This window comes from Pocillopora damicornis, chromosome 4, assembly GCF_964200805.1.
Source record: "Pocillopora damicornis chromosome 4, jaPocDami1.2, whole genome shotgun sequence".
In the NCBI taxonomy this organism is placed as follows: Eukaryota; Metazoa; Cnidaria; class Anthozoa; order Scleractinia; family Pocilloporidae; genus Pocillopora; species Pocillopora damicornis.
The window spans coordinates 13,977,201-13,997,783 of record NC_142673.1 but is presented as its reverse complement, the minus strand read 5'-3'; the positions used below and the strand labels follow the sequence as shown (position 1 = coordinate 13,997,783).

General features: G+C 38.3%; 2 protein-coding genes across 6 annotated transcripts in view; one reads left to right on the top strand and one right to left on the bottom strand.

Moving 5' to 3' along the window:
- Nucleotides 1-2,516, top strand: part of LOC113679816 (ras GTPase-activating protein 1) — a 21,139-nt gene extending 18,623 nt beyond the window's left edge. Inside the window, exon 25 of the mRNA XM_027196786.2 lies at nucleotides 526-2,516. Within this exon, the coding sequence (XP_027052587.2) occupies nucleotides 526-633 (108 nt within the window). The 3' untranslated portion in view covers nucleotides 634-2,516. The remainder of the gene's footprint in view (nucleotides 1-525) is intronic.
- On the bottom strand, nucleotides 2,371-20,583 carry LOC113679815 (atrial natriuretic peptide receptor 1). Of its 5 annotated transcripts, XM_089204971.1 has the most exons (23): nucleotides 20,248-20,386; nucleotides 19,401-19,461; nucleotides 16,379-16,521; nucleotides 15,027-15,701; nucleotides 13,831-14,117; nucleotides 12,893-13,034; nucleotides 12,499-12,735; nucleotides 11,847-11,937; nucleotides 11,036-11,132; nucleotides 10,273-10,362; nucleotides 9,798-9,875; nucleotides 9,360-9,464; nucleotides 8,651-8,722; nucleotides 8,362-8,527; nucleotides 7,877-8,029; nucleotides 7,296-7,476; nucleotides 6,825-6,965; nucleotides 6,315-6,438; nucleotides 5,870-5,938; nucleotides 5,196-5,370; nucleotides 4,569-4,667; nucleotides 3,787-3,878; nucleotides 2,371-3,557 (listed from the first exon to the last, which is right to left on the bottom strand). In XM_089204971.1, the coding sequence occupies exons 4-23, from the start codon at nucleotides 15,673-15,675 to the stop codon at nucleotides 3,450-3,452; spliced, it is 3,156 nt and encodes a 1,051-aa protein (XP_089061097.1). In that variant the 5' UTR covers nucleotides 15,676-15,701; nucleotides 16,379-16,521; nucleotides 19,401-19,461; nucleotides 20,248-20,386; the 3' UTR covers nucleotides 2,371-3,449. The 5 variants fall into 5 exon arrangements, with proteins under 5 accessions (XP_089061097.1, XP_089061098.1, XP_089061095.1 ...); XM_089204972.1 differs by lacking the exon at nucleotides 19,401-19,461 and having other exon boundaries at nucleotides 20,248-20,496; XM_089204969.1 differs by lacking the exon at nucleotides 16,379-16,521 and having other exon boundaries at nucleotides 20,248-20,366.

The window sequence follows — 20,583 nt, the reverse complement described above, 5'->3', positions numbered from 1 at the left end:
GACATACACGATGGTCCCGACTTCAAAAAGTGCTCCTTTAACCTTTTGTTTGTTGTCAAAAAAGGGACGCCTCGATTTTTTAGAATGTAAAAGTTCTGCTTCTCATTGTGAAGGGGGGCGTGGTCGAATGGCTCCGACGGTTCGCCAGACTTTTAATTAGGAGGTTAGGGATTCATGTCACTCTTTTATGAGGTGAATATTGTGTGGAGTGATGCTAATGTTTACTTGTCTGCACTTATAAATAGGTACTCAAGTTCCAACGGGAGGCGTTTTTAACGTTGGTCCCATTTATAGCAATTTCAGTTGAGTTTCGAGAGTAATGCGGGATTGCATTGGTTTTGCTTTATTTCGCTCTGTGATTGGTCTTGCAAACTCGCTCTATCCTCTCAACTAATAAGATTCAAAACTAAAAGCAACCGCCAGTTGGTCATTCACAAGCTGTTTACGTTCTAAGTTGGTTTTTTGCAACGTATGAGCTGAAATGAAAGGGTCTATTTAAAACGTATTCTTGTGTGTTTATTTCAGCCGGGGCTCAAAAAGCTTGTAGCTGTTACGGAAACATTGCGACAACGAGAAGAACAATTTCTGCAGGAAAACTTAAGCTTAACAAACAGAACGGAAAAATTGGTGTGAATTACCACAATCAGTGACAAGATGAAGTCAACGGCAGACTACGTGACTTACATTGAGTGCATCTCATGTATTGTTGGTTAATATAGGAGTGACACGTGAGAAATATTTTCAAGGAAAAAAGTTAATGCTGTCATTTGGCCCCCCCCCCCCCCCTTATTGTCAGCTAACCCTGCACCTGCCTTTATTCTATTTTTTTTTTTTTAGATTCCAAATTTATTTTTGATATTTATTAATATATTCTAAATTACGACCTATCGTTGATCGTATTTTGTATCAATGTAAGTGAAATGTGTTTGATTTGTTTGTAAGAGCGGTCAGTAGTAATCTCCTATTCAGGTCTTGCGTCAGATTATGACAGAGATATGTTTTTCCGGGGGAAGATGAAGTGGTCTCCTTGAAGGAAGTGTTCTAACTGCTTTAGGTAGCTACTTCACTGTTTGTCCATGTTGAGAAATTTTCCCTCAATTTTTCTCAATGTTCGTCTCGTACAATCTTTTATAAGAGTCAGTATCCTCAGCAAATTCTCATTCCTTTGGTTCTTTTCTAACCTCTTTGGTGTTTGCCTGTCTTAGGGAAGAATTCTTCCGAGGTTGTAATCTATTTAACCCTGTAACTCCCCGGATCCAATCGGTTACCCTCCCAACTGATAGTCATACATATCCTTGTATATTAGACAGGAGAATTTGATGTTACATCTCGGCTGAAGCAAACAGCAAGGTCGTGAGAATAACGTAACTGACCGCCAATTAATGAGACTCTTGAGTGGTAATCAAATTCTTCTCGTCAGTATCATAGGAAAAATGTGGAAAACAGTGTAGGAATATGCGTATTGATGATAAGGTGAGACGACCCAAAATACCGAAAATGTATTAAGCATGTGCCCAGTGGTGGGCGATTTTTTTTTTCTTTCCTCCAGAAAACTGCCAACTGTCACTTGCGCGCAGTCGTGCTCGTCTCAAATGATTTTTTTAGTTTGGAACAGAGCTGAAAAAGATTTTGCTTCATGCTGGGCAGTGTCGACTTTATCATTTTCAATCTTTTTTTTTTATTATTTTCATCATGTTACTGTACGGTTTTTCTTTAATTTTTTTAATTATGTTTCCTAAGATCCTGATTTAACATCTCTACTGTGCACCTAGGAATATGGTTTTCACATAGAATCTACCACTAGGCTGATTAGCAGATGTTCTTTTAGAACTGACGTACTAATTCGAATGACAACCAGCTTATCTCTGTAAAATGTAATAGTAGTTAAAGATCGAATTTTTTAAGTCTTGAATAGTTTTCCTTTTTTGAATCCTGAATGAACCAGAGCATACTTGTATATAAAAGAGAAAATTATGACGTAGAATTATTAGAATTTAAAGGACGGAAGACGTGATTGATGGCATGCAAGGGCAAGGAAGCCTGTCATTGGTGACGACGAAAGTTACAGTGCAATTTTCATATCATGTCAGCAAAATGAATTGCGATTTTACGACGTGACTGCAAGAGGAAATTGTGGATATGTTGCAGAGAATAGGATAATTGTGGAAATATCCCGTAATCACATGCAAAATGACTCACATCGCGGCCAAACTAAAGTTCGACTTATCAATAATTCCCCTAGCCTCATAGTCTGGTGTTTTTTTTTCCTTATGTAACTGATCGATTGAATTCGAGCCCATATATGCCTTCCCTTAGCTTTCGTTTTTCTCTGTTGCTATCTTTCTGTATGTTATAACTTAAATTCAGTCATCAGTTTCTTGAGTTTTATTGCATCTGATTATATCTTGCAGTTCGAACTTTCCACCTTACTTAATATAATGCAACAATGGCCAATGATCACCAAATCAAAAAGTTGTTAAAGAGTATTTTGTAATAAATAAAAGGTTTTTATATGATCCAGTTCTCGTTATTAAAATACTTTCAATTACATTTTATGACCTTCTTAAGATCGAATGAAATATTATTTTCTATTGCCGTAAGCCATACCCAAAAATATAAAATTTCTTCCTCTTTGTTCGTCTATTAACACAGAAACAGATGGTAAATCTGAAACGCATACTTATCATTCATTGGCCGAAGGCGGAATGAATTTTTTTGGTAATCCCCGAAACGAAATCCAGGGAAATTATTAGGCTAGGTGATTAATCGTCCTAGTTAAGTTGTTCAGGTGATTGTCAGAGGAAAAACGTTGAGAGTTATGTCTTTACCCTCTCACTTGCCACGCTTTAAAGAGCGAAGATACGTACTGTTGCGTAGATCGTGTGATCAGTGTGAAGTGCATTTAAGATTAGGTCATACTAAATGAAACGAGATCTAGCCAATCCTGCGGTGTGATCGGCTAGTTTTGCAGTGACCTTGTTCACAGTAGTGCTACTGTAAGTGTACGCTTGATAGAAAAAAAACGACAAAGTTTAAGCTGGTCTTCCAATCACGATCATCTGGTGGAGGGTTGTTAAATTTTCCAAGGAATGGTCAGTCTGTGTAGTAAGCGGTGTCCAGTGAGCTTCACACTGTGAGACCAGGAAAACGAAGAGGTCTGGAACGAAAAAAATTGGATGTCTGCTGCTCGTCTTCGCTTTGCCGCTTTTACTTTCGTCGAGCAACCAAACATTCGCCAACCACGCGAGTCAAGAGAGACATCTTTTTTAGGCTTGTTTGATAATTATACCCTATTGCTCATTATTCACATTTCACAACTGCTACCGTTGTTCAACGCACACCTCTGCTCTTGTATCAAATATGTAACTTGGATTACATTTTATACACTTAGTGCATGACGTCTCTACTAACACGTACACTCCATTTCCCCATTCAGGTTGTAAGGAGTATCATTTAAACTCGTGTTCTTCAAGTGAAGCAGCTTCTGCGAGGTTAGGTAAAGGCTTGTCGAAGCCTTCTTTGCCGCACAGAAAGAAGCTAACAATTGTGCCTTTTCCCTGCAAAACATCAATGCTCCTATTAGCAAAGCAAGTGATAAAGGCAAAAACCTAACTGGTGAATTTTCAAAATGAATTCCTAGAATATACTCTCAATAGTGTTTCCAATATGCACTTCGGAGATACTTTACAGCTTATTCAAAGGTAAATCTGTGCAAATTTTACCACAAGGTAAAATGCAAAGTAGTAGTGATGGCTAATAAGGAGAAAGCCGATATTGATGCCCTACCTTCAGCGTGACTGGGCCTCTTTCTACTAAATAGAATCCTCCGAGAGTGTCTAGCACAGCTTTACAATCTGGACTAACATGGATTCGAAGTGCTGTGAAATATCATCGTATATATCAGATGTAAATAAGGACAAATGGGACAGTGAGGCAAGGGAACAGCGTAGAATTCGAAGCCGAGATTTACCGACCTCTTCTTTAAATCCTGATTTCGTATATTTTAGACTAGAACATGCCATTTTTGACTCCCGTTGTCAGGAAAGGCCTCTAAAATCCATACCCGTTTTTATACCTGACTTCTATCGATCTTGTATAATTTAAATGCCTTGTCAAGCATAACATCAAGGAATTAGTCAGGTGCTGATAAAACTCCCCCGAAATGATATGCTCTCGTGGTTTTCTCGAAAACCATAACTGATTAGATGTTGTTTAGCCATTTTTAAGACAAAACGGCTGAAAAGTCATGTGCTTTAGGACTGTCAGACATAGCTTATGCAGGGAGGAACTTCCCGAGAAATGATCCGCTGGATGCAAATGTTTCCACATGAACACTAGCCGTTTCTGGACATGTTTGGAGGAATTGATGAAGCAGACAATGGTTTCTATTGGACGACAAAATACCGTTTTCGAGAATGCAGAGTGAGTGCGGGAGATTTTTAACTTCGCTACAAACATTACCTCGCTATGGTCATCTCATGAGTCAGTTAACATCTACACAATATTTAAAAACATACATAAATTATTTAAAAACATACAAAAAAATGAATACTTAACAGTGCGCTCACCAAGTCCACTTGACTCCATCCTCGAGGCGTAGTTCACAGTGTCCCCAAACAAGCAGTAGCGAGGCATTTTGAGGCCCACAACTCCAGCTACACACGGACCTTTGCCATGAAATCAAAATTAAATGATATGGTTTTCGTGAAATTTTATCTACACTCTTGGAAACTAACCCATGCAAATAGTAGTCGTTTTGAGAAAAGAGCCATAGGAAAACTAAAAGCTAGAAACTGATCAGTAATTACTTGGAAGTGAAATTTCATGTAGACTCAGTTCGTTTCGTCTCACGATTTCAATCATTCATGTAAGAATACCTTGTAAAATGCTAAAAGAACATGTCTTACAGTTCACTGAGCATAAAAATTGCACATTGCTTTGTTTATGACCTTGTAGTGGTTAAACAGGTGAAGATAAAATCGGGTGTATACGTAAAAATAAAGTTGATAAATACTATAAAATAAAAGGATAAATGCAGAGAGGAAACTCTCTCTAAAGCTCTCTAATTTTATCACTAATGGAAAGTGTAACAAAGTACTAAAGAAGTTTCTTCACATTATGCAAGACTCAAAATTCGAAACCATAAGCGGTTTGTGTTTATTAGTTTTTTAATAAGAAGGGGTGGTAATATTTACCTGTGTGGATACCAATCCGAAGCTGCACTTTCTTGTTTTTCATATGAGGGATAGTGAAGTCCTTAACAGAGCTCAACAAACTAAGTGCCATGGTTGCAATTTCCCCAGCATGCCGATCACCATTGCGAACAGGAAGGCCAGACACTACCATGTAGGCGTCACCAATGGTCTCAACCTAGTAAATTGCGATTTATTTAAAAATTGAGGATTCAAACAATATAGAGAGGTGAAAGTGTCGTTGAAATTTCCATGATATTTTTTGTTTAACAACTCTTTTTGAAAAGGACGCCACACGCAGCTATTTCGATCGATACTGTTTTGGTATCGGTGTAAGAATTTTTTCAGCTGACTGTTAAACGACTAGGTTTCATGTCAAACGAAATCTGGAATTTTAGCTATTGCTGTCCTTTACTCCGATGGATGCCAAATTTGGTTGTTCCACGTTGTCTATTTTTGCAAAGAATGCCCAGCGGGAAATTCACCAAAACTGATATGCTTCACCACAGCCATTCTATCCATTAAAGTTCCATGCGTAAGAATCTATTTGAGAAAGTTTTTTACTTCGAAGTAACTTCTTACAGCACTTGGACTGGATTTGAGAAGTCAAAAATAGTTCTACATCATAATGAAACACGTTACCTGAGATAAAAGTAGAAGTAGTGGATGTTTGTTACCTTGTAAACGTCGTAACTGTCAATCACGTTGTCAAAACATGTGTAGAGCTCATTTAGAAGATTCACCACCTGAACGATTAAAAAAACAGTTGTCAGCATGCTCTTTAAAGAGTTGCAAAAACTGAAGTATTTTGTTTTCATAGGAGGCGCATGTCTGTAAAAGGGTCGTTGTGTAAGGCACAAAGGTTGCCAGATTGAATTTATTCATCTCCACGACTTCGAAACAGGGAGCTTGTTGGAGACAGGGACTTTCTAGAGAAAAAGCAAAGGTTTTATAGGGAGTTTACCGAAGCTTACTTGCTTCTATTTTTATTTTACCACACAAATTTTGGTAAATTTCTTGCCTTTTTATACAAAAAAGAAATGAAATCGATTGAATTTTTATACAGGTTAATAAATTAATACAAATGAGGTAAACTATCGATGATTATCTGTTCAGCTTCACCTGGAAAGGTGTACTTTCGGATGCCACCTTTGTGAACCCAACTATATCACTGAAGAAAATTGTAACACTTGAAAAACTCTCAGCCTGCACAGGCCTTCCAGTTTTCAGTTCGTCAGCTATCGACCTATTAAGACAAAAACAAACAACATCTCGATCCGCCAAAAACATTACTTAGTGATGAACATTCCCGCCGGTCTGTATATATAATGAAGGCGCAGGAGAGCAGACCTCGTTTTCAGGGTTCTCCTTTACCTCAGTGGACAGGAAGAAGGATGACCAAGTTTGACTATTAATGAGTTTCTCTGAATGATAAGCATCACAAGTGTTCTCAGTGATGAAATTCCACGAAGATTAAGTTAATATAAACCCAGTTGGATATGAAGCTACCAGAAGTACCCATCAATAATTACTTGCCTTCCATCCTTGACGTAAGTGTTTTGAGAATGTCTTTCAAAGTTAAATGTTGATAATATCGTACACCTTTGAATTTTAAAAGCCTTGCATACTTACTTGGGTAACATCTTGTAAAGAAGCTCTTCTGTTTTGGCTTTTTCGATCTCTAACTGACGAGTTCTTTGGTCGACTAATTCCTCTAGTTGGTCTGTGTATTTCTCCATCATCTGTAGCATGCTATCAACAATGTCTGTGTTTCTGAAAACCAGAGATTTCATGAAATAAATAATCACGACAGCAACCTTTCTTTGCTAGGGGTAATCTGTTTTATTTTATGTAAAAAAACTGAATTACGCGCGTAATTTGATTGGTTCTTACTGATGATCTATTGGAGGACGAACGCATAACTGACGTCACCATTACAACATTTTGCTTTGCCGTGCGTCTGTTCAGTAATACATCGCAGATGACGCCAAAATGTGGTAAGAACATCCGTGACACACTCGGCTGCGCCTCGTTTATCACTTCTTTGTTCTTACCAACAAACTTAACCAATGTTTAGGACATTTGTCCATCAGTAACACTAACTTTCTTCCATTCATGATCCTTAGTTGGAGTTTTATGTCAGTGAAATTTGGTCTGACTGCTGGCTCGTTGTCCCAACACTGCTTCATAAGCTGGATATATCTTTTATCACATTCTTCCAAATCCTTTGGTATTTCAGGTCTAAACGGCGGAGAGAGAGTCTTTCGTAGCTTAACTAAGACATCTGATAGAAATAAAGCAAAAAAAATACCATAAGATATCGGTATATTTTTGCAAGACGATGCCAACTGGGTCTTCGCTTGCACAACCGGCGTAATTTTTTTTCGGTTTTAAGTCGAACATAGGCAAGCACGAGGCGAACGCGAAGTGCGAGTCACGCGCGATGGTAAGACCGAGCGAGCTAGAAAAGTTATTTTTCTTTGATTTCCTATAAACCGGGCGCGACTCGCACTTCGCGCTCGCCTCCGATACTCAGCCGAAAATTTCCCTTTCGTTGCTTTCTCCTAATCAAATTACTTAAAGCACTACTTTTACTGGTGAACGAACTTGGAAATAGATGTAATGCCTAGAAAATTATTTTTTTCGTTTCATTTAGAGAAATATTATTTTCCGATCGAGTGTACCTTTTGGTTCCATTTGGAAATAAGGCTCGTCCCGAGAAAGAATTTCGTGAAGAATGATTCCATAACTGTATACATCGCCATTTTGAGTCTTTGTAAATTGACTTTTAATGCCATCCATAGTATGTAGCAATTCCGGAGCAGTCCAATAAAGATCTGTGAAATGAGAAAAAGTCATTTAAAAGGTAAGGGAACAGAAAGTAAATCGAGCTAAATTAAGACAGAGTATGGCCAATTCAATATCAGGAAAAATAGCAACAGCTAATGCATCCTTAACAAAGCACAACATTAGTCATTGAAATTCTTCTTTACTGGGAAATCGGTCAATCATCATAACTACATAACATTGCTTGAAGTCGTATATCAGTTTGGCAGTAGAAACATTCTCTGAACAAGTAAATATCAATGATCTATACAGTGAGGACATTAAGTTAGGAAAGATAGATTTAAAATTTTTAATTCACCGAATAAGGATTTTATAGGCTTACCTCTGTACTTGGCATGTTCTCCTAAATCTTCTTCTGTCTGATTGGCTTTGACTGTATCCAAACCATGATCGGAAACTTTACAGACCCAGCGACCGTCAATCAAACATTTGGATGACTTGAGGCTTCCATGAGCGTGGATTGGGCTGTTATGCAGCGCGATCATTCCCTAAAGAAAACAAATTGCCATTATATGTCAAACTCGTCTACGAGGAAGAGTAACAATTTCCCTTCAATTACAAACGTGGATGAGTCAATTTCATAACCTTACTTATTTTACAAGGTTACATACCTTTGCTATATCACAAGCAAATGACATCCTGAATAGCCAATCGATCTTGATATCATCGTTTGCCAAAAGATCCTGTGAATGATAATTATACAACTACCAAACAAAGATAAAAAGATAAAAGGAAAGTACAGGACGTTGTTGAGATTTGACCGTCCAGCTGAGATTTTAACTAAAATTTACATAAAATGCAGTAATTTCAACGTTTTAAAGTGATTTTCGATTACTTATCAGTCGATTTTGTTCTGAAACAAGCCTCTATCCCAGAGGAAGTAACCACGCGGAGCTGGTGGGTACAAAGGTACATCTATGGTCACTTGCAAAACCATGTTGGGACTTAGTTTCCATGTAAAAAGTCAGAAAATTAAAAACCTCACAATTTCAAGTCATGATGCAGATTAGGGAAGGTTGTGTCGAACAGAAACTTACTTCATCTGATAAGACATGTCACTTAAAATCGAAGTATAAAGTAAAAAGTAGAAACGCACATGAAAGCATGGATATTTAACTTATGTATGTAGAAGGTTAACGAAGATTGCAGATGTAAACCTTAGGACAATCTGCGAAACCTCCCGCGAAGTAACTTCCTCATGATATTTAGAGTTTTTTTTTTTCGTCAGTTCAGTTTTCAACCAATAATAGTTGGGTTCACGAAGGTGGTATCCGAATACAAAAATAGTACATAACTTAGTTTAAATTTTATATCAGTTACCTGAAGACTTCCTCTGCTGCAGAACATAGACACAATACATACATTTGGAGATTCAACACACATTCCAATATACTGATTGATGTTTTCGTGCATAAGATCACGGACCTGCAAAAAATCGGAAGAGAAAGTTATAATAAAAATGAGGGCGGATGAACATGACGCTAGTGTTGAATGAAACTGTATAGCTCTTTGAAGTGCACGATACCGGACTGTATTTTGATTGTGAAGTTTGTAAGATTGATGGTGGAATAAATCAGGAAAGATATTATTGTTCATTATGCATAAATTCCTAAATTAGCAGGATTGCAGCAGGGTCGTGTGAAGAGTACTTCGCAAGCTCTGGATCGCAATTACACTCCTCTCCAGTCTCCTTGCCACCCTCTCGTCCTCCAGCCACCGAAAAGCCCAGAAGCTCGGTAATAGACGAAGTATACATACCTGCTTCATTTCTACGAAAACTTCTCGTTTCAGTTCTATGTTGTTCTTCCTTATTCGCTTCAAAGCCACCAACTCGGCCTGGAAAAGAATTTGGAAGTATATACAAAAATTTGAACCCTTTGACTCCCAGAAGTGATTGACATTTAACTTCTCCATATATTGTCCAGCAAACGGTAATGAGAATATTTAAACTTATCAGGCAGAGGTTGTTACCTTGATCTAACACCAAATTCTCCCAACAAATTTACAAGGAAACGTGCGACAGCTAGTTTTTTTTTCATTTGTGAAAAGGTGTTACACATTTGTCTCGCAACACATGTATAGCATCTTCCATTACTTGACGATACACCAGTTTTCCTTCTCTTCGATTTAATATAACTCAGTCACATGACATAATCCATGATACTCAGGGCATAAAGATTTATGATTGATTTTGCTTTGGGCATCATGTGAAACCCTGAGCAACCCCGTTTACCTTGTATCGGCCAACATTTGCGAGGCTAAAGCTATATTCACCTCCCACGTTACTAATGACCGAGCCAGTGGCAGCAGGGCCTGCTCTTATCTGGGAATGGTTAAACAGAGAGGAACAGTGAATTAAGAATCACACATTACCCCAACAGGCAACGGGTGCGCTCATTCATAGACAAACAGCTTCTTAACCAGGCTTTAAACTCAGCTAACCTGAGATTAGTTCAAATTTTGGAGCTGAAGTTTTCGTGATGTATTAGCAGCTACAGTTTCCTTCGACGTCGTTGTTCGGCCCCGTCACGCAGCGCGTTTTGTCCTTTGTAGAGAGCAGTTTCATGACGGGACCAAAAAACGGCTAAGGGGAACACTACAATTTCCTTTACAGTAAAACAAATATATTCCGGTTTATCTCGTACTTATGTTCTAAAATACCCCGCAGATCTAGAAGACTTGATTCAAACAAAAGAATGTTTTGTCTCATTCACATTGTATCTTGCGCGTGTATGTGTAGGAAAAATGTCAGGTTTTCTAAACAATCTTCTTTATTAATCGCTGAATAAATTCAAGGGTGATCATGTGGTTCTCGTCTAAAGAGGTGTTTGAGGTTCAAATTCTAGCGTGTGATTTTCTAAATAAAGGCAGATGCGATTTCAAGCCAAAATTACCTCATGATACAGTTTTATAATTCAGGTAGGTTTAAAAAAAAAGGGGAGAAAAATAGGATACTGTAAGTCAATAAAAAAGATAGTTATACTGTACAAACTTACTTTGCTGGACATTCGGCTTCCCGGATTACATAACACGATGTCTTTGTAATCAATAATCCACGAAGTATTCATGAGATCCCTTTCGTAAACTTTTTTCCTATAAACAGAAAGATTGAAGTCAATGATGAACTTATTGGACTTGATAGACTGAGGGCAAGGGCCGCAAGAATCTAGAAAGAGTTACATTCGGGGCATTTGAAAGTTTAAAAGGTCGTGTTTGTTAGTCAACTAAGGCTTTCTCTAAATGAACGAAATGGTTCTTGCTCTTATTGTCCAGAAAACTTAGCAAGGATAATTGATGAAAACTGTCACGTGTTTTTGTTTATTTCTATATTTTTGTGGTTGTTTTTTTTTTACGAGAGCCTCTTTTTAAATGATTGGAATTATCGATGCTAAGGGCCAAGTTGTCGACATTTCGATTTATCTTCAGAAAGCGGAGCTGAGCTAACTTTTATGTGAACGCCGGTCACTCGATGCTTCTGCTTTGCAAGAAGAAGCAACGGCAGACCAAAATTTTAGTAAGTTGTATTTCACACTAGGCGTGTTTTATAACAGTAAAAGAAGTAAATCTGTCTGCCAAGTGATGATATGCGATCCTGTCGTTGCAAGGATTTTATTGTCTGTCAAATCGTAAAGAAAACGACAGGTCTGAAGTAAGGGGGGAGGAGTGGGGTGGAATCCCTTTGGACCCATCCTCTGAATTCGCCACAGGATAAGGATGATCTGGGCAATCAAATGGGTACTAAGAAGAACACCGTTTGCCCGGAATGTGAATGTGATCGATAGTGTTATGAAATTCATGTTGATTTACTTGTAGTACAGGAAGCCAAAGAGAAGAACTATGACCAGCACCACCAGAATCAGGGTCAAAAGCCAAAGATAGTTGAATGATTCTTCTTTTTCTACAGAAAAACGAGAAGAAAAATAGATGCTATTAAAAGTCGGAAACAGTTACATTCAGCAACGTGAAATAGCTCGATATCTTATGGGGAACATGTCTCGTTCTTTTCTCTCCCCCCCCCCTCCCCCCTCCGGCAGATTTTTTTCCCAACAAACCATGCTAGGTTATAAAACACTGAAATTACAGTAGAATCCTACTTACTCTATTAACAGTGGCCTCGAAACTTTCTTTAGGTTCTTGCCATTTCGGTTTTCTTTCTCTTTTGCTTTTGTACCATGACCATATTTTTATGATCGACTAAAACTCCATCCGCACCACAGGTTTAACATGTATTAAAGCTATTTTGTTCAACATGGTTCAAAACTGTTTTCTACTTCGAAGCAGCTTAAACCAATCTTTTTCGACTTCAAATTTAATACACTGAAATTAAAATTCAGTGACTACTTGAACCCAACGTAAAAGTCAGCTTTTCAGCTAACCTATTCACTCAATTAAACATAGGTTGACTGAAATTTGTTCTGCTGGTGTGAAAGGGGTATTAATCACGTTCTATTGTTCATACCCTCTGGAGATGACACGCACTCTTCTCCTCGGAATCCACAAACGGGTGCATCACGTGGTACAACGGTTGTTCCGCCCGGCCAAATTGTCGTCACGTTGAAAGATGTTATATTTTGGTTGCCTGGGTTCGTTTCTTCGATCTCCACGATAGGAACAGCGATTCCATTTTGCCTGTTGCTGAAAACGAACACTGGTACACGGTTACCTTCAGCATTGATGGAAACATCTCCCGACACACCTGAATTAAAACAAAGGAGACTTCACACTATTTCTCACGGAAAGTCTTCCTTTGAGCCTCGACCTTGTGACTAGACTCAGTTTCCTTGCCGCGTCCAAGCATATCGAACTCGTGTCGGGCCATTTCGTAAAAACTGTTATACGAAGAAGAAAGATACCTTTGAATAGTACACCACTGTTGGTTACGTTTCCTATGATTGACAGCCCGTCAGAGATATTCCCTCCGTAACTCAGCGATCGGTTTAGACCAATGGCGTAAACTTGTATTGCATCGTGAAGATATGCAGAGAATGAATATGTCTGAAAATACATGAAAAAAATTTGCAATTGAATTACTCACGCTGGTTGAGTGTAAGAATAACGTATTCAAACAAGTTGTACCAGTTAATAAAGGTATAGAAGGACTTAGAAGGGTACAATGTATAATACTCATAGGTCCCTTAATAGGACCGGATGGAGTCCAATTGGGTCTGTTATCATGAGAGTGATCACCGTATTTCCTCGAAAAAGCGCCCATGCTCTAGTAAGCGTCCATCCCCGAATAAGCGCCTAGTCCTACCCCAGTAATTTCAAACATTCCTCCTCCTCCCTTAATTTCTTAAAGAGTAGGTATACATGGAAAACCTCTTTCTGTCGCCACTTTTTTTTTGTCTCAACTTCACTACAGCTGAATCAGTACAAGAGAATGATAAGCGCCCCCTCGATTAAGTACCCTCCTTCCAATAAGCACTTCCCCCTCCCCTTTTGGCCGAAAATTTGAATAAGCGACCGCTAGAACTGAAATTAAAGGCTTCATTCCCACACTAGGTCGACCCGTGTGACAAATTCGTGCTTCTTATACAAGGATCGCTTATAAGAGGAACATATTCCGGCAACAAGCCCTGCTAGGACATTCCAGGTGAAAATCCTAAAACATGGCAGCGAACTGATTTGTTATATACCAAAAACTTCTTAACCTTGGCTGCAAAGAAAAGCTTCGTATATTTTTTCTAGCTACATCATGGCTCGATCATTATTCGCCAGTATTCCTGAATTCTAAATTGCAAATAACCGTGTATCATCTACATATCTGATAGCAATTCATTGCAATACTTACAACTGCTATTTCAGATACATTATTGGCCTTAAGCTTCTCTCTGAACTCCTTTACAAACTTGTCATAACGATCACCATGCGGCCCCTTTACCGACAGATTTACAATACCATCAAACAGTGCGATGAACTCTTCTTTGCTCCTCCCACCAGCCCAAGACTCATAGATCCAATGACTGTCGATGGTGAAATCAAGCGTGACGAAGGCATACTCGCCATTCATCATTCCCAGCTCATTGGCGGTCTCGAGAAGCCTGGCGACCTCGTTATTGAAGGAAAGGAGGAAGATTACTGAGAGAAAAGAAAACAACATGAAGTACGTCAAATGGACCCAAATGCACGATTACGTCCAGAAAAGAAAACCTCCTGGTTCCAGGAACTCTTTTCTTCTTCTTCCCCCCCCCCCCCCCCCTCGGGAGCAAGAGAGAGACCCTTCCTCTTGCATCATTTGGCGGTACGAAGAGAATGAAGAGAGACCCTAGGGACGAAATTGTTCCAGAGTCACGTGTCTGAGAGAGGTAATTTTGTGTCAAAAACTGAGTTGAAAACGTACATTGGCCACCCTAAAGAGTGTAAGTGTGTAACCTTTAAGTGTTTAGACTTTACATTCTTTACAGTGGCCAATTTATGTTTTCAACTCAGTTATTAACACTAAATTACCTGTTACACTCCCCAACCGACGCAGCACCACAGTTTCTTTAGAAACTTACCCCCTTTATTCATTTGTCGAAGAGAGGGATGGGATAAGTGGGTGCTGAAAAGGGGGGTGGGCGTTGTTCAGTCTTCAACGACCTTTACTCTGAATCGCTCTCTGAAAAAAAGAAATAAGGGTGCTGGGCGGTGTTTCCCTGTCAGACAGCTTCTTGTTCACTCTTCTCAATCATTCGCTGTGCTTTCACTCATTTTCCTTTTTTCCCCGAATAGTTTATTAATACGGATATGTTTCGCTGACTAATATTAATCATTAATAATATGGTCACAAGAGAACCTTGATTGACTACTCATTGGAAGATCAAGTAAGCTCAAATCTCGATGAGCACCGTGATAAAAATGCGTTTCAATAAACTTTGATCTCAGATATTTGACCATTGACCTTATTTTTCCTCTGAGCTACCGCACACTCATTCAGGCATTTCCTCGGTGATTACTTATCAGAGACAAACAACCAAGAAAACAGGCAAACAAACAAAGAATACCTACTTCGTGCGACTTCTTTGACTGGCTTCAGAAATTCCTTGTACGAAAATGTCTTACTGAGCATGTAAGATCTACTGAAAGGTATTGTGACATTCCTTTGGGACAAATACTCCGACAAGGCGATGGCTATTGGCGCCCAAGTCGGGTCCTCGGTGGAAATTATGGCGGTGCGTGTCCAACTGAAGAATTTTACTGCTTCGTAAAGAAACCTTGGGGTTTCCAGGAGGTATGTCCTACTGAAGGGCTGTGTCCGCGCGAATGTGTAGTAAAAATAGCGATTACTGAGTTCCGTTGGGGAACACGAATATGAGATCATTGGCTTATTCCAATATGTAGTCAGTAAACCCGCTGACAAACACTCATCACCGCACGCAGGCCCGATGAAGACATCGGCATTGCGAAGTTCATAAGTTTTACCCACTGCCTTCAGCTTGTGACATCCACTGTCTTCGACTGAATAAGTTATGTTCCAATCACGTGATAACCTGTTGAAATCGTAAATATCTTGAATGGCAGGCTGAACAGCTAGTTCCAACGCCTTACCAAGCTCGTAAAATCCAGGTCTTGACGTTGGTAATATGACACCAAAGTGAATTTTCTTCGACACGACGCAATCAATTAATAAACAGGCCAAGAATAGGCGGCTCCCCATGATAAACGCAGGTCTAGTTTGATATTCTGTTCGAAAGAAAACAAAATGGAAAAAATGCGATTACTAAAGGGTTTGTTAAAAGCTTGCCTGTCTAAACGGAAAAACTTATCACATTATCCATTGTCCGGTGGGAGGTTTTTCACAGTGGATATATTTGTTCGGTTAAGGGCGATTATCGCGACTAATGAACCAAATGATTTTCCATTAGGTGGTGTTAAACCACAACTAAAGAAATCACATCAGCCAATAAGTACCAGGTAAACATCACTAGGAGACAAAGAGAACTCAAGATAAGAAACAAGCAAGATGTGTGCAGGGTGTGAAGTGTGATTGGCTAAGGTATGATTGGTTTAGTTTTTTCTCTGATGAAGGGAAATAAATGGTTCTGATTGCATGATTGGGAACAACAAAGCAAGACACACCAAATACATTTCCGGATTGTTTGCAAATTTAAAAGCCTTTTTTCTATTTTTCTTGGAAGTAAAATAGTTACTGACAAAGATTTGGCGTAGCCTCGAAACGTCCGTACGTGTTGCTGCTTCTTACGCATGCGGAAGGCCTCTTTTTGCGCCGAATTTTAATCAATCTTGCTTGTCGAAAAAGCGAGAAACTCGATGAATTAACTAATAATCAACTTGCTTTATTCTCAAATGATATAATTTCTATTGTGAAAAATTATAGCCCCATAAGTGTTAAACCTTACCGGCGGAGGGTAACCTTCAAATGGACCCCTGACGTCCGCAGTAAGAAATAACGAAACGCAAAAAAAACGTTGAGGAAGAAAGTAAAAGACCAGAACATACAACCAGCCTAATGCAGCGGCGGTCCGGTCTTAATTTTGTGCACCTAGCAGGATAAAGAAAATTATTTGAATAAATTTTAATGAAATTAGACTGAATCACTTGAAGGAGACCATTGTGCACTTAAGTAAGGTCTTACAGAAAGTTCCGTTACTTTATGAAGAGAAAGATATGGAAAAATTTCGTTTTAGTAAAGTTTTTTAGGTCTCCCTATATATAAGTATATCGAGTTTGAAATTCAGCCAAACAAAGTTATGGTAAGTAATAAAACAACTTACATATTAGAAACTTATTTATTTCACGATCGTCACGTTTCGGTAGAGTGTTTGTTTTCCATGGTTTGTAATCAACGAAGAGATTAAACCGACCTGACACCGAGCGAGTTCTCCAACTTATGATTTTTCCGCCGAATTTCAATTGTCAGCCTTCCATTCGTTCTTTAATAATACTCTGAATTTTGATAGCTCGCTATCAACATAAAGTTGAGACCCTTCGATGATCATGCGACTGTCAGACCACTTGCAAGGCCCATCAATGAAATTAGTTCCAGTATGACACTTACCCTAATAAATATGGCGTGAAGTTTAATTATTCTACTCAGCTATCCATCGTTTAGTTGTGTAACACCGACACAGTTTTTATAATCAGAAAATAATGCATAAACAGGATTTTTTCAAAATATTCAACAAAAGTGATGTTCGTCTATCCTTTCATACAGACCGTTTTATCTGATGAAGGTTGATAGATTACATATTTTCAAACGACGTCAGAATTGTCACTCTGCCATGAAATGTTTTAAACTATCCAATGGCTAAGTCGAACTTTAATTACAATATATTAGCTCCACAGAAAGTAAACAGCACGTTTCCATGTGTATTTCAACTAATTTTCAAACCACATCTCAGCAGGGATTCATTCATAAAATTGACAACTTTGATTTGCATACCAAGACAGTTGTCAGCAAAACTCATTTCCGTATGGAGGGGTTACGCAACAGAAGCAGTGTTGATCTACAATAAGCATGATACAAGTATCACGGAAAATGGCTGCCCAAAAAAAGGCAGAACATTGATAAAAAGAAATCTTTAGCGCAGTGGCGAGTCCAGAAAAGTCTGAACCCCCCCTTCCCCCCCTCCCTCCTCTTAGTAGACCTGTGGGTCTTTTTATTAATGGCCTAAAACCATTATCTTACAAAGAAAATATTCTATGTCACTACTAATGTAAAGTATTTAAAATTAGTTGTCTTAAAAATATTTCGTAGCTTATTTCTCTATCAAAGTTAGGATCCTCCAGCCTCTCTCCAACAAAACTTTCTGAATCACGTCTGTGGCGTTGACAAATGGCAGCAAAAGTAAGAAAAGGAATATAACCGATCCATAAAATAAAGACGCAAGCGTATTCGTCATCCTTATTATTATCACATCATCAACATTAACACTGACGACAACTGTATAAATGGGTGATGACTTTCACGGCTGACGGTTAAAATTTTGGCCACTTTACGGATTACGGTTAATATCATTCCATTATTGTCACCAGAAATTTTTTTTTTATGGTTAAATATTTCACGACTATCGGTTAACATTTGTCGGTTTATACGCTTAAAGGCTAACTTTTTCAGTCGTTTTACGACTCTTTGTAAATATATCAATGACTATAATAATAACAATGATAACGATGACAAATTAAAAAAATCATTATTATTTGGCACTTACATAAAGCGTTTTTTCAGCATTAAAACAAAAGAATAGAGCGCTTGAGGCTTTAAAAAAGTTCAATTAGTATTTTGGGTTCTGATATATCTAGTTGAAGTTGTATGTATCGAACAGAAACCGCATGGTGCTTGATTTTATCATTGTAAAAGCTCGGAGTCGAACGAAGGAATAATTTACTTTCTCTTGTTTCGTTGATAAACAGAGACATAATGTTTAAAGATAATGTTCTCTAAGTAAACAAATCTCCCGTGAGACTTCTACAAAACAACATGTGCTAATAGCCTCTTAATCATTTTTTTTGTAAATGTGAATTCAATGGCCTACAAACTCCAGCAACCCAAAGAGTATTAACACTGAGTTGAGTAAGGACTGAAATAAGGCCTAAATAAACTACGGCAGTCTTGCAAACGATCCGTCAAATAGTGTTTCGGTAAGACAGGTGAGACTGAAGTAATTATCAAGACCGTTTGCGGTCACGGTGGTAATTAAACAGCGGGTTAATCAAATATTTTCGAAGAAACGGTATGTATTACTGACTGTCTCTGTTGGTTGTCGTTTAAATTGTATTTCTAACTTCTGCTGGCAAAGCTGTCGTATTTGCTTTTCCTTGAATCAGTCCATCTATCTTGATTAATGCAAATACCTCAGGCAGGATGATAAAATGTATTTTGCACTATTATTTCACAGCTTGAGCTCTCGGTTGAGCAGACTGAAATCAAGTTGACGTTCTGAGCTCTGCATGCTGCAGATGATTATTTGAATAAAGTCGTTAAAAGTCGTAATGGAAAAGCCGTTGTTTCATGTAACATCATGGCATACCTGAGCAAAACTCGGTAGACAGAATAATTTCCATTGTTTAGTTCAAGCACGGAATAATGGGTCATGAAGCAGGCTTTGAGCCTTGCAAGTGGCACAGTGTTCAATTATGCTCATAATGTAGATGGTGACTACTGGCAACGAGATTAAGGCGAAGAATTCATCACGTTACACAGAGTTTTATGGCAGGTCATTTCAATGAAACTTACATTCTTATCTTATTTGAAAGAATCAACAATTACTTCCAAGAGGGAAAGAAATCTTTCATGCATCAAACAGCCGAAAATTTAACAGAATTAATTGAGGCGAAGTTCGGCAAGTAGTTTTGTAGCTATTCAAATCAACCTTAACTAGCCACTCGTAATAAGAAAGACTAAGTGATGGGTGTACATACTTCTAAGATTCATTTGTTAATTTCTGTCACCATCTACATGTTTAAAACAGCAAAACAGCAGCTTAAAACAAAACAAAGAACCAGAGATTAACACCGTAAAGATCGCTTTAAGAAAAGCTTGAAAGTTGTTGTGAAATTTGTCAGTTCGGATTTAGGTAATCCTGATCTATGATAAACTTACAACAGAGTTCTAGCTCTTCAAGTAGGAAATTAAAAGGATTGTCGGCAGAACGGGGTTTCACTTAAATATTACATCGCCGTGAGCTGTTTTAACCATTGTCTGTGCTTCACGCGATAAACACAAAACCTTAAAGTGCTTTCCTGAGCTTGGCTGAAGATAAATCTCATTGATAGACTCACGCGAAACAGCGATATGATCACAAATCTCGGTTGGTTTCCAAAGAAAAAAGAAAAAACCAATTGAAAGCAGCTCAACAACAAGACAAATTGAAGCAAAGACAGATAAATAAATTACGATGAAAGCGGATGATCGTTCTAAATGAGGTTTAAGTCTTATCACATACGAAGAGAAGAAAAAACAATCAAGGCTCAGTAATCCTCTCCCCTCTCCTTGGACTTTCAACGCGAATATGTGAAACTTCTTGATAGGAAGCATTTCTTTGGTAAACAATGACAGAATCAGGCATTATTTTGCCCACAAGCAGTTGCCGTTATCATTTTCAATAAAAGCAAAACATTTCAAAAACGGCAGCTGTGAAAGGGCATTCTTAAATAAAACATAACTTTCATCATCTTCCAACAAATTCATCTTTCGACAAGTGACACAGCACTAATACGGGTATAAGCGTAACAATTATGCAGGTCAATGCGAAAAAAAGAAACTTACCGCTCACTGCAGTCTAAAATTGGCCGCTTGTCTGGCTTGAAGCTGAGATTGTTGACTCAGGCAATTCCTTTTTATTTTCTTTTATCAACTGATTTTGATGTACCCATATGAAACAACCGCCTTACTCTCATCAAACGACAGACAACAGCTTGAAGTTGCAATTGTTTTAAGATTCTCTAGTTCATTGATCATTCAAGTCTCTTCGATGAGACGGTGGGTGATGAAGTCCATATTAGCATATTTTTCGCTTCAAGGTCTCTTAAATTCATAGAGTATTCTAATTGGTAAATAGGTTAAGTAACTTTATCTTTGCAATGGGGCGGTACCTAGGTAACA

Bases quoted from the DNA above. Each gene is read 5' to 3' on its own strand.
- LOC113679815 (XM_089204969.1), bottom strand. The intron at 11,938-12,498 runs GTATGAACAATA...GTTTTTCTGTAG, and splicing joins GTGCGTGTCATCTCCAGAGG to AAAAAGAAGAATCATTCAAC. The intron at 3,558-3,786 runs GTAGGGCATCAA...GATGTTTTGCAG, and splicing joins GAGGCCCAGTCACGCTGAAG to GGAAAAGGCACAATTGTTAG.